Source organism: Megascapheus bottae, chromosome 28, assembly GCF_031878675.1.
Source record: "Megascapheus bottae isolate mThoBot1 chromosome 28, mThoBot2.hap1, whole genome shotgun sequence".
In the NCBI taxonomy this organism is placed as follows: domain Eukaryota; kingdom Metazoa; phylum Chordata; class Mammalia; order Rodentia; family Geomyidae; genus Megascapheus; species Megascapheus bottae.
Genome location: NC_143536.1, coordinates 2,861,850 through 2,873,960, shown reverse-complemented (window position 1 = coordinate 2,873,960; position 12,111 = coordinate 2,861,850). Strand labels below are relative to the sequence as shown.

The following is a 12,111-nucleotide window of genomic DNA, read 5'->3' as shown; positions in this document are numbered from 1 at the left end:
ATAGGCTCTGCTGCCCATCCCCAGCTACTCATCTCCCAGCCCCTCCAAGTGTCAGCCTGCACAGCCCTACTGGATCCAGCAAGCCCGACTCTGGCCACTAAGTGTGACTCAGACTCTCAGATGAGCCCTACCTCCTCCTGACCATTACCCTGACATCTACTTTACAGCTGACAGAGGCAGCCAGCTCACAGAATGAGGCAGGCTTCCTGTTCCCAGGAGGGAGTGTGTATGATTATCAGAGAGCATGACTCAAGGATGTCCCTGGCTCATGCTCATTTGCATGTATGTGTGCATGTGTGTGTGATGCGTGTGTGTGCACATGTGTGAATACGTGCACAAGTGCTAACTGTCCTCCTGGACTCAGGGCTCTTTAGGGCAAGGTAGAAAAGGAGTGTACAGAAGCTGTCTCTGAACAGACTCCAGGGGCAAAGACTGAATACAATGTTTAAACATAATGCCAGGGATAGGAAGCAAGTGGAGGCACCAAGCCAGAGGGCCAGCACAGTAGGGAAAGCAGCAGGATTTTGGCAGGACCCCCTGGCAGCACAGAGGACCACAAAATCTCCAAAGGACAGATGAACTAAATGCAAAACCCTCAGAAGAAAACAGCATATACATCTTTATGACTTTGGATGAGACAATTGTTTTAGTCATCAAAATTAAAAAGAAACTATGAGGAAGCTACCCCTGTAATCCTAGCTACTCAGGAAACTGAGATCTGAGGATGGTGGTTTGAAGCCATTCAGAGCAGAAAAGGCTATGACACACTTATCTCCAACTATCCCCAAATAAGCTGGCGGTGCAGCTATAACTTGAGTGGTAGACCACTAAGCTTGGGCGAAAAAGTTAAGGCACAATTCCCAGGTTGAAGCCCCAGAACCAAAAAAAACGGGGGGGGGGTGTCAAATGTGGATCCCCTGGATTACCTTTTAAGTGTCTCTGATACCAGTGTCCTTCCCAGTGTCCAAAATGTCAGTTTCCTGCTTATGCAAAGACCCTACATTTGAAGCACTGCTGACTTTAAGCCCAGCATCTGTTCCCACGGCAACATGATGGCATAGCCAAGGCCACCTTCGGTCAGCTCTTTAACAGCAGCTGTGTCCGTGAGCACACACCTCTGTGCACAGATGTGAATGCGCTCACGACAGCTCTCAGTGTACAACCTCTGTAGGGCACAGGATGTGCTCCGGTACCAGGGCCCATGGTGATTGGATAAAATGAGATAAAAGGGCCTTGGTAGAGGCCAGTGATGGGGTCCGACAGCACCCCATACCCCAAACTCCTAGATTGTGGACCAGATTCACAGCTCCTGAGTCTGGAATCTATCTACATTCCTATTTCTCTCAATGGCTTCATTCCACGGCTGTGCATGGTCTTCTTTACTTCCTGTGTTACCTCCAGAGCAAGGCAGGACTGACCCCAATCTGCACATAAGATGATAGAATCTAGACAACAGTAACTTGTCCCTAGTTGTACAACTTTATACAGCAGAGCTAGTCTTTGCACCTGTTTGACTCTGGGACCTGCTCAGACTATACACCCTTAACTGCCTCAAGGAAAAGTCACCAGACCAGAGCAGATAGTATCTGTTGCTGAAATAAATGGATTCTAGCCCTGGGCTCTGGTGGCTCATGCCTGTAATCCGAGCTATTCAGGAAGCAGAGATCTGAGGATCATGGTTCTAAGCCAGCTTGGGAGAGTCTGTGAAAACTCTTATCTCCAATTAACCACCAGAAAATTGGAAGTGGTTCAAAGTGGGAGGTAGAGTGCTAGTCTTAAGCAAAAAGAACTCAGGGACAGTCCTCAGCCCAAGTTCAAACTCCACAAAAGAAAAAGAAAGAAATGGATATTCAACTCAATTCTGTGGCCAATTCCTTCTCAGACCGGAAAAAGATCATCAGCTAAAATGAGGATAGCTACTAATTTGTGCAACCCCCTGAACTGATATCCACCTAGAGCCTCAGCTGTGATCCTGTGATCCTGTGCCATAAGCCACAGGATGTCTGGAGCTGCCAGCAGCTGGCAGAGACAAGGAAGGAGCTTACCACCCTCACAGCCTGCCCAAATCTTGATTTTCAGCCTCTGGGCTGTAAGAAAACGAATCCCAGTTGCTTTGGAGTGGGATGAAGACTTTCAAGACTCTCTTGAGTATGGAGGATATGGACAGCTGGGAGGAGGGCAAAGCAAGGGAATGCCCTTCCACTTTGGCATCATGGGGTGTTGCGGGGGCGGCGAGTACACGAAAGTCCTCACTTATTAAGGCAGGCCTAGGCCTGAGCTATCTCCAGGTGCTTCTTGGAAAAGTGAGCCTCTCACTAAGCCACCATCACAGGGCTCTAGCCAGGACTCTTCCTTGCCTCTTTTGCTTCTGGGAGCTCCCAGCAATCTTTGGTTTCTCTGTTGGTGACAATCTTCCTCCTATCTCTTCCTCTGGTCTTCCTGTGTTCCTTTTTGCCCTTCTACAGTAACAACTGTCATTTAATTTAGGACCTATTCTAAATCCAAGATGATCTCTCAAATCCTTAACTAATTACATGTGTTGAGCCTGGTATACATCTGAAATCGCAGCACTCAGGAGGCAGATGCAGGAGGTCTGTGAATGTGAGGCCAGCCTGGGCTACACAACACGCTCTGGGCCAGGCTGGGCTATGAGACTTAAAGAAAACAAAGTATAGGGCTGGGAGTTTAGCCTAGAGGTAGAGTGCTTGCCTAGCATGGATGAAGACCTGAGTTCGATTCCCCAGTATCACATGCATAGAAAAAAGCCAGGAGTGATGCTGTGGCTCAAGTTGTAGAGCTCTAGCCTTGAAAAAGACCAAGGACAGTGCTCAGGCCCCAAGCCCAAGCGCAAGCCTGACAACACAACAACAACAAAAAAACCGAAGTATATATACAAATACCTTCGTTCCAAATAAACCATGCTCCACATACGGCTCTGAATTTCTAGTCGGGGCATTAGTCAACTAATCATTAGTCAACCATGGCCCAGGACTAAGCTTTAGCTGCCTCTGGGAGCATCATGTGCTCAGCATTGTCCTTAACAGGCACACCTGCAGCTACAGGATTGTTCCAGAGGTGGCAACTCTCAGTTAATCACAACACTCCAGCCTGGCCATCCACAAGGGGACTCAAGTTGTGTGCGGGTATGGATATGGGTGTGAGTCTGGGGGAAAAGGAATAAGACTGGGGAAGGAAAGTGAGGGTAGAGAATTTCCTGCTCCAACCCTTAAAGCTGTGACTTCAGAGAAGGTAAGAGATTCTCAAGTGTGCTCCAAGCATGGAAAGGGCCAGCTATGTCTCCAGACAAGGAATGGCCTCACTGGGTCAGCTGTGCACCTCTGAAGAGCTCCCTGACATCTCTGAGCCTCCTCATCCGTAAGGGTCTGAAAAGAACAACACCCAGCACTAACTCTGCAGGTTCTCGCAAAGACTACAGCAGCTGATGTCCTTCAGGCATCCCATGGGGGACTCAGCAGTGAGGGGACCATAGTTGGTAACAGCACAGCTAGGATAGCTCCTGGTCTGCGTGACCCACATAGCACTGCCTGGGAACTGTGTGGTAAAAACTAAACCACTGTCAATAGGAACTGGCATCCCCAGGGGTATCTCCAGGAGCTGCTTGACCTAAGGTCTCCATGGATATAAGATGGAGGGGGTAGCCTTCCCTAGCACAGCCAGAGCTCAGGCAGGCCATGGAGGAGGAAGTAGTGCTTTCTGTCCCTGTCAACTGATCCGTAGGCAGACCTGGGTGACCTGGGTCAGCAGACAGGCCACTGTCTTGGCGCTGCTGAGGAGGAAAGGGGAGCTGTCCAGGGTCCTGGCTGAGCCCTGTGAGCCTCTCTTGGCAGTGTTGCCAAGCATCTCCCAGGAAATGGATGGCGTGTTCCACACACGTCTCCACTTCCTCCGGGCATGCTAGCACACAGCATGGAGCATGGTTCCTGGTGACACCTGACTGGGGAGTGCACGCATGCTTGCTCACCGGAAGTACAGGGAAAGACCTGGAAGCTCAGAGCAGCAGAGGAATCTAGGTGACACTCAGAGGTCGCTCTGGCTCAGTTCACGTGGAAGGGACCCCCCCACTGGACCTGGCAGGCTTGATGCCGATGATCTGAAAGGTGGGAGACATTTCTGTCTGCCAGAATCCTAATTCACAGGCCAAGAGTTACCAAAAGATGCTGCACATGTTGGTCTGCTGGACTGCAGAGCACATGAAGGTCTGAGCATCGCACGAGCCATGATGCTCTTGTGATCATTCAGCAGCTCCCTTCAGCAGGGGCAGGAGGACTCAGGTTGTGGAAATGGCAGGTGTCTGGATGGAGAAGCCCAGAGACAGAGGAGTCTATGCTCAAGAAAAGCTTTGGGATGACCCATCCCAGAGGCAGGACATCTGTCCTCCTGGACCCTAACTGTCCACACTCAGGTTCCTAATCAGAGAGTGGGGCCTGAGGCCTTCAGCACAGTGGAGGCCAGGTGTGGCTCTTCTGCTCTGATCAGGGGCTCATTGCTGAGATGGGAATTGAGAAGCCACAACAGGGCAAATGACAGCCTTTCAGATGAATCTGGTTCTTGAACAGGCTGAGCTATTTCCAGAGTGCTCAGAGCTAGGGCCTGATTTAAGCCTCTTCCTCTTCCTACTCTCCAGAAATAATTAGGGGGTAAGTGGTTCAAGAGGAAATTGAGTGGCGCTTCTGAAGCAGCTCAAAGCCAACAGGCCCTCAGAGAGGCTGAGGGCACCTCCTGTTCTCTTCTCAGATAGGTGTCCCATGCGGGAGCTTGGCGAAACCCGGGCAGTTCCTTCAAGCCCCTCTCAGACCGCAGCTGGGGACTCACATCTCCCTGATCTGGGCTGAAGCTATGAGCCCACAAGGAGAATTCAGCTGCCAGCTGTGGCTCCCTGTCCAACACCCTGAGCCTTCAAGGGTCCGTGTGAGGCCATAGCTGGGGGCAGTAAGCAGGAAGCTGACCCAAGGTAGGCTCCAATATGCCCACAGGAGTCATGGTCAAAATCAGTGTGGGAGGCCCTGTGGCCCTTGGTATGGCGAAAGCCATCGGGTTGGGCAGGAAGTACATAATGAGGCGGCCGCATTCCAGCGGCAAAGCCCATGCTCTTGGCTGGCCAGCACTGAGGAGCGAGACTAGCAATGTTTCCAGAAGAGGATCTCTGGCTCCTCAGAGAGTCTGACCCCCTCAAACTCAGTGTGACAGTAAATGAGCCACACTTCACACTGCTGTGACTGTGGGCATAGGCTATGTGCTCCGGAGAAGTTATGACCTCTCCGCATCACACCTCCCTGTCCTTGAAGTGGAGTGTGATGGGTCTACACTGATGGTATGTAAAGGTGCAAGCGCAGAGGTAATCAAGTTTAGATCAGGCCGCGGGTGGGGAGGGGGAGCGCTGTGCATGATGAGATTCGTGTACATACAAGAAAAGACAGCAACACCCCCCCATCTCACACCACAGGAAGGCACAGGGAAGAGGTGGACGAATGAAGCCAGGAAGACAGCTCTCACCAGAAACCAGAGGTGCCTGCAGCGCCGCCCCGCACTCACCTGTATCATGTAGAGCTGGGCGATGCGGTACTCCTCCACCGTCATGGGCAGGGGGATCCGGTATTCCTTTATAATCATCTTGGAGTTCACGCCTGCCTGGCGCTGGGGAACTGCGCTTGTGTGGGGACTTCTAGGCAAGGTTCCTTAAATAACCATGGTAGGATTCACCAAGGACCCCTGAAAAAGGGAGAGGGGGGAAGGGCAGGCAGAGAGAGAGAGAGAGAGAGAGAGAGAGGCAGGCAGAGAGATTGAAACATAGGAGTCACAGTCCCATTCCTCGAAGGCTGGCTGGGGCTTATAGCAAGGGAAAGGGGAACGCTCCAGTCTAGACCGGAGGCTAGAATGCTGGTTCTGAACGGTGTGGCCTCCAGCAAATTCCTCACTTCTCTAGCCTCTGCTGTTTCCGTGTTTGCTAAGCAATCTTGAGGGGCTGCGGGCAGAACTGAGAGCTCTCCAGTCCTCACAGCCTCTGGGAAGGAAAGGGTGGTCAGCTCGCCTCACTTTGGGGGAAGGGCACTGCGCTCTGGCCTTACAATCCCAACAAGACACAGCCTCAGTTCCCCCGTGGCGCTGAGGAAGAAGGCAGGGCAATGAAACAGAGGCAGGACAGTCTCAGCCAGCGTGGAGCCTGCCTGAGGCAGCATCACCACTCGCTGGCGCAGGACAGCTTAAGCTTGGTTCCCGTTCTACCCAAACAGAGTTTCCAGTGATGTCTTAGAGGTAGATGAGATTAAATCAGATAATCCAGCAGAGTGCTCAGACCAACTCTTTTTTTTTCCTCCACCCCAACCAACTCTTTTTTTTTTTTTCTCTTTCAAGACAGGGTGTCAACTAGGCAATGGTGCTTGATGCCTGAATCTCAGCTACTCAGGAGGATGTGATCTGAGGACTGCTGTTCAAAGCCAGCCCAGGAAGGAAAGCTCTGAGACTCTTATCCTCAACTAGCAAAAAGCCAGAAGTGGAGCAGTAGCTCAAGTGGTAGAGTGCTAGCCTTGAGTAAAAAAGCCAAACACAAACGCAAGGCTCTAAATTCATGCCTCTATACCAGTACCAGAAAACCCAACCAACCCAGCGTCTACGCAGCCCACACCATTCTGAAGCTTGTGATCGTGCTGCCTGTCTCTGGTGTGCTGGGATTACAGCCCTTCATTACCATGCCAGGCACAACCTCTTCTTAAGATGACAAAGGCTATACTTGATGAAGGTTTGCATTTAATGCTATCAAATTCAAAAGATAACCGTACATACTCGGTGCTTGAGGCCTCCTCCCATCAGGAAGACACTGCTCCTGCATGATCCATGGCCCAGTGGCCGGGGCTCTGTATGAGTACTGCTGGCTTATGATCAGCTTCCATACGATTCCCAGCACAGGTAGGGTGTATATTAGAAAGCCCACTCCAGGGAGGGCACAGAGGCCCTGACGTACACAGGGCAGGTAAACATCCCTAATGGGTCTCTAACAACATCAAGTAGTGTATTTACCAAAACTCTCCTGGATCAGCGCTTAGGTTTAGGGGTATGCCATGTCAATGTGACCGTCAACACGAACCATGCCTGGCTGTAAGGATGTAAGACACATGTCTCATCTCTGGCTCTGGTTTACATGAAATCAGTTTCTTCCTGGGCCTGGAGCACAGCGGTCTTCCTGAGTGGGTGTCATAGGGGAAGAGTGGAGCCAGTGGGAAAGACTTTGAGGTTTGGCTCTAGGGGCCCAGGGAGCTAACAGGGAGGAGAACTGTCCCTGGAGACACTCTGACTAGGAGGGGTGAGGGAGGGAGGGAAGGAGAGAGGAAGGGATGAGGGAGAATTTGTCTGGATTAGGTAAAGCTTGATGTCAGGGGTGGGACTTAGAGTGAGGCTGTGAAGAATTGGAGAATGGAAGCTGTCCAAAGGCAGTTCAGCTGCACTCTATTCAGTATGGAAGCTGCTTGAAGCTAGGCCAGCAGGCACCTTGGCTTTGGCAGACATGGGGAAAGTGGTACTGGGAAAGAGGGATCCTCGGGATGCAGCGACTCATGTGCATGAGAACTTTCCTGCTGTCAGGAGGGCCCCTCCTTGGCCCTCTGCTCCCCAAGCAGGGACCCAACAGGGTAAAGAAGGCAGCCCCATGGCTGCCCCTCAGTCCCTCTGAGTGCGGGGATGAAGGGAAGCAAGAGAGGCCACCTGCAGGGCACAGGAAAGAGCAGCCCTAGGCCTGGGATGCTCTGAATGAGCAGTCTCTGGACCCAAGAGGCCACATCCCACGGCATCCTCTGGCCCTATCCCAAAGCAGCTCCGCCTTTACCTGGCAGTCTCTGGGCTGGGCTCCCAGACTAGCTCTAAAAACCTTTACCTTACAAAGAAGTTCACTGAGGCTGGGATTCTCTCTTCCAGCTTCTCCACTTTCCTGGGCAGGGCAGGAAAATGAAGGAGGTACTGAGCAGAGATCAGAGCCCTGGCCTTGCTGCAGGCCCAGCCCTCCCTGCCCTGCGTGGTAAAGCGGCAGACTCAGTGAGCCCCAAAGCCCAGTTGTTGGAGGTCTCAGAAGGCTGTAAATCTCAGCACTATGTGCCTGGAGTGTCACACCAGGGTGACTGCCAAGCCACTGCAGGACTTGTCACCAGACCCCATGGCCTAGCAGCCACCTAGGGCCACCACAGGGGTGTGAGACTCTGCGGGGAATTTCACTTGTGACGCCTCCACCCCCAGATCAGCCCTGTCCAAGGACAGCAGCGCATCAGGGGTATGGTTTATGACTCCTTCCTGGAGTGGCTGCCAGCACTGCAGCCTTGACTGAGGACGAGGGCAGGAAAAGCTTGACCAAGAGCCACATCATGGAGCAGGGACCTTGCCGGAACTACCCCCTCCCAAGCCTCTGGAGACCACCAGCCAGTCTGAACTTCATGCCTGTAGCAAATGCTCACTCCGCACCTGCTAGGACCCAGAGGAAAAGATGGGAACTGAGGGTACTGGGAACCAAGATAGAGTCCTTAGGGGGCCTCCGGTACTATGACAAGAGTCATTAAAGCCTGACAGAAAATAATCTTCAGTCTTAAAAAGAAAGTACTGATACAAGCGACCAAATGGATGAGCCTTGAGGGTACTAAGCTAAGTGAAAAATACGAGTCCAAACCAGATTTGCAGTGCAGGCCTGTAATCCCAGCACGGGGGAGGCTGAAGCAGAGGGATTGTGAGTTCAAGGCCAGCCCAGAATACACAGTGAGAAACAAAAACACAACAAAAAAGAAAAAAAAATCAGTTCCTAAAGGTCAAATATGGGATGATTCCATGGCAAAAGATGCCTGAGCAGTCAAGAGCAGGGGGCAGAATGGAGGAGGTGGGGTATGGAGCCCTTGTTTAATGACTAGAGCTCCATTCTGAAGGTAAATGGTGATCAGTGCCACGGAATTATTCATAAAAAATGTACTGGGCCAGGTGAACTGTAGGTTAGTAGGTTATTGTAGATACTGCCACAATTAGAAAACCAAAATTCTGACAGGGCCAGAGCTGCTGAGATTCCTAGGCGGCCCCTCTCCCAGCTCTCCTTCCCCGCCCCAGGCAGGGCTCTGTGTGGGGCTCTGTCCTGGTGCCTGTGGCCCCAGCCCCCCTGCTCAGAACCACATTTCCTTCACCACTGCATCCTGGCTACTCGATGCCGTTTCTTCTTCTCCTTTTTTTTTGGCCTGTCTTGAGACTGAACCCAGTGCCTGGGCACTATCCTTGGACACTTTTTACTCAAGGCTAACACTCTGCCCCTTGAACCACAGCACCACTTCTGGTTTTCTTCTGTGTATGTGGTACCGAGGAATTGAACCCAGGGCTTCTGTATGCTAGGCGAGCACTCTACTACTAGGCCATCCTCCTGGCCCCCGATGCCATTTCTCTGTCACTCCTGATGTTGAGCTGATGTTGTGGTGTGCTATTAAGTATCCCCATCATCATCTAGGCCTCAGTTCAAAGTCATGCCCTCTGAGCCCCTGGTCCCTTCCTGAGCCCCGCTCCCTAGACCACGTCACTTGTTAACTGTAGACGGCCTTCCTTCCTTGTGCCTGGGGCAGGAGGGCAGGTGCCCGGCCGGAGGAACACAGAAAAGGCAGCATGCTGTCACAGCAGGGGCTAGCTGCATTTAGTAGGTGCTTACAAAGGGCTGCTTGGTAGTGCCTTCAACTCCCTTCTCCAGACAGCTCAACAGTGAGAGCACTAATTCCCAACTGCTCTGTTAGCTGTTCTCTAAGAATAGTGCACCACTCTGTCCCGCCTGCCCTGCTCCCTGACACATCTGACTCAACTCTTTCTGAGCTAGACTCACTTCCCCCAAAGGTACGTGCAGGGGCATGAACATCTGACTCACATGACGGCTGGAGGCTGTACTCCATGGCACAGTGGTGGGCATGGGGTGGCTGGGGCTGCTTTAGTCTATTTCTGATGAGGTGGGGTAGGGAGAGGCAAGCTTGGACCCCAGTGAGGCCCAGAAGGCCGGGCACCCCAGACACCCTCAGAGATCCCACCATTACTGAGCATGCAGCATAGTTTCTCAAACACTGTGGGGCAATCACAACATGGACACTAAGGAGAATCAAGGCAAAGGAGGAAGAGGAAAGCCCAGAGAGCTTGAGTCACTTGACAAGGCCACACGGCCAGCCAGGGTAGAATGGTACCAGAACCCTCATTTCCTGGCCAATGAATTGTTAGGTAAGCAAAGGTGCAGGGCAGCTCAACATTCAACCTGAGGGAGCAGAGCGGGATCCAGAAACTGCACAGACCCCAAGGTCCAGCCATTGTCCCCAGGGAATGCAGGACAGGCACACTCACAGTACTGGAGCAACTTCACTCCAGTCTCTTGCTCTGAGCACTATGGCCAATACTGCCAGGCCTCCCCTGGCTGCCAGGAACACAACACGCCAGGGGACAATTTCCCAGGTGACTGGCTCTACTTTACAGAGCTATTAACTTCCTTTCACTGTCCCATAAAAACTTCCAACTGATGATGGAGACCACCCCTCTCTCCAAGGAGGTAAGGAGGAAAGAAAGAACACTTAAAGGAAGAAACCACTGGTCAGCCGAATGGCATCAGAACTAGCTGGATGGCCTAGTTCAGCTGCACCAAGCGCTGCCATTCTCACAGACAGCAATGCAAATGGTACACTCGAGTTACACAGTGCAGGGAAAGGGCTCTGTCTGGGAGTCTTAAAGCTCAAACTGGAGGATTGCTCACTCCTCAAGAACTGATCATCCACAATCCTCAGGCAGGGCTAACTGACCAAGCAGGAGGAGTCAAGGTCAAAGGCTTGCCATCACTTGAGTCAAGTGTGGGCTAGGCTAGAACTTACTCTAAACCCAAGAGAATTATCAGCCATCTTTAAGAGCTGACACCCACATGCAGATTCTGGCTTGGTTTTCTTCTCTTTCTTGACCTCTTCATGAGATGAATATTAGACTCTCTTCACCATATGGTTGATGGCTTCCTTTCTTTCTAGCTTTGTATTATACGCAATTTTTCCCACATTTGGCTTATACATACTAATTCTTCAGCCACTGCTGGGCTCCTATTATAAAATTCTGTTTGGTTCTTTTTCTTTTCTTTTCTCTTGTTTGTCATAGGACTTGAACTACTCAAGGCTAGCATTCAACCACTTTGGACCACAGCACCATTTCCTGTTTTCTGGTGGTTAATTGGAGTCTCATGGACTTTCTTGCCCAGTCTGGCTATGAATAGCAATCCTCAGATTTCAGCCTACTCAGGAGCTAGGATTATGGGCATGAGTCACAGGTGCCTGGCTTCTGCTTTGTTTTCTTTGTTTTTTGGTCATGGGGCTTGAACTCTGGCCTCGGTGCTGTCCCTGCGCTCTTCAGCTCAAGGCTACCACCCTACCCCCTGGGCCTTGGTGCTGTCCTTGAGCTCTTCAGCTCAAGGCTACCGCCCTACCCTTGAGCCACAGCCCCACTTCCCATTTTCTAGTGATTAATTGGAGATAAGAGTCTCAAGGCTTTGTATTGCCAGGGATGGCTTTGAACTATGATCTTCAGATCTCACTCTCCTGAGTAGCTAGTATTATAAGTGTTTTTTGTTGGTTTGTTTGTTTTTTTTTTTTAATTTTTTATTTTTTTGCCAGTCCTGGGCTTGAGCTCTGGGCCTGAGCACTGTCCTTGGACTTTCTCAAGGCTAGAGCTCTACCACTTGAGCTTCAGCACTACTTCTGGTTTTTTTTTTTTTCTATGTATGTGGTGCCAAGGAATCGAACCTGGGTCTTCATGTATGCTAGGCAAGTACTCTACCACTCCAAACACCTGGCCCTTGAAATACATCTTTGAATGCATTTACTTTTCTAACTTCTTGGATCAGCAACTTTGAGTTTTATTTGTCTCTAAAAAATGTCCTTTGGGCTGACCTGGGCTCACCCATTTCACAGCTGTTTACTACTGCCATGCATTTGAAACCCTGAGGCTCAAGAGTTGTTTTTTTTTTTTTCTCATATATTTTGTATTGTAATTAATAGAAGGGTTACATTATTTGCCAGATAGAAAGTGCATTAATTCACATACATTGATACCCTTCCTCATATCTTGGTCCCCAATTCC

At 51.0% G+C, this 12,111-nt stretch overlaps 1 protein-coding gene across 8 annotated transcripts in view; it reads right to left on the bottom strand.

Annotated features, from left to right (window-relative positions):
• The window catches only part of Pitpnm2 (phosphatidylinositol transfer protein membrane associated 2), a 108,367-nt gene that overhangs the window by 24,561 nt on the left and 71,695 nt on the right, over nucleotides 1–12,111 (bottom strand). For all 8 annotated transcript variants that reach the window (XM_090319922.1, XM_090319927.1, XM_090319925.1 and 5 more), the window contains one exon: nucleotides 5,554–5,730. In XM_090319922.1, coding sequence (XP_090176048.1) covers nucleotides 5,554–5,631 — 78 coding nt within the window. In that variant the 5' untranslated portion in view covers nucleotides 5,632–5,730. The remainder of the gene's footprint in view (nucleotides 1–5,553; nucleotides 5,731–12,111) is intronic.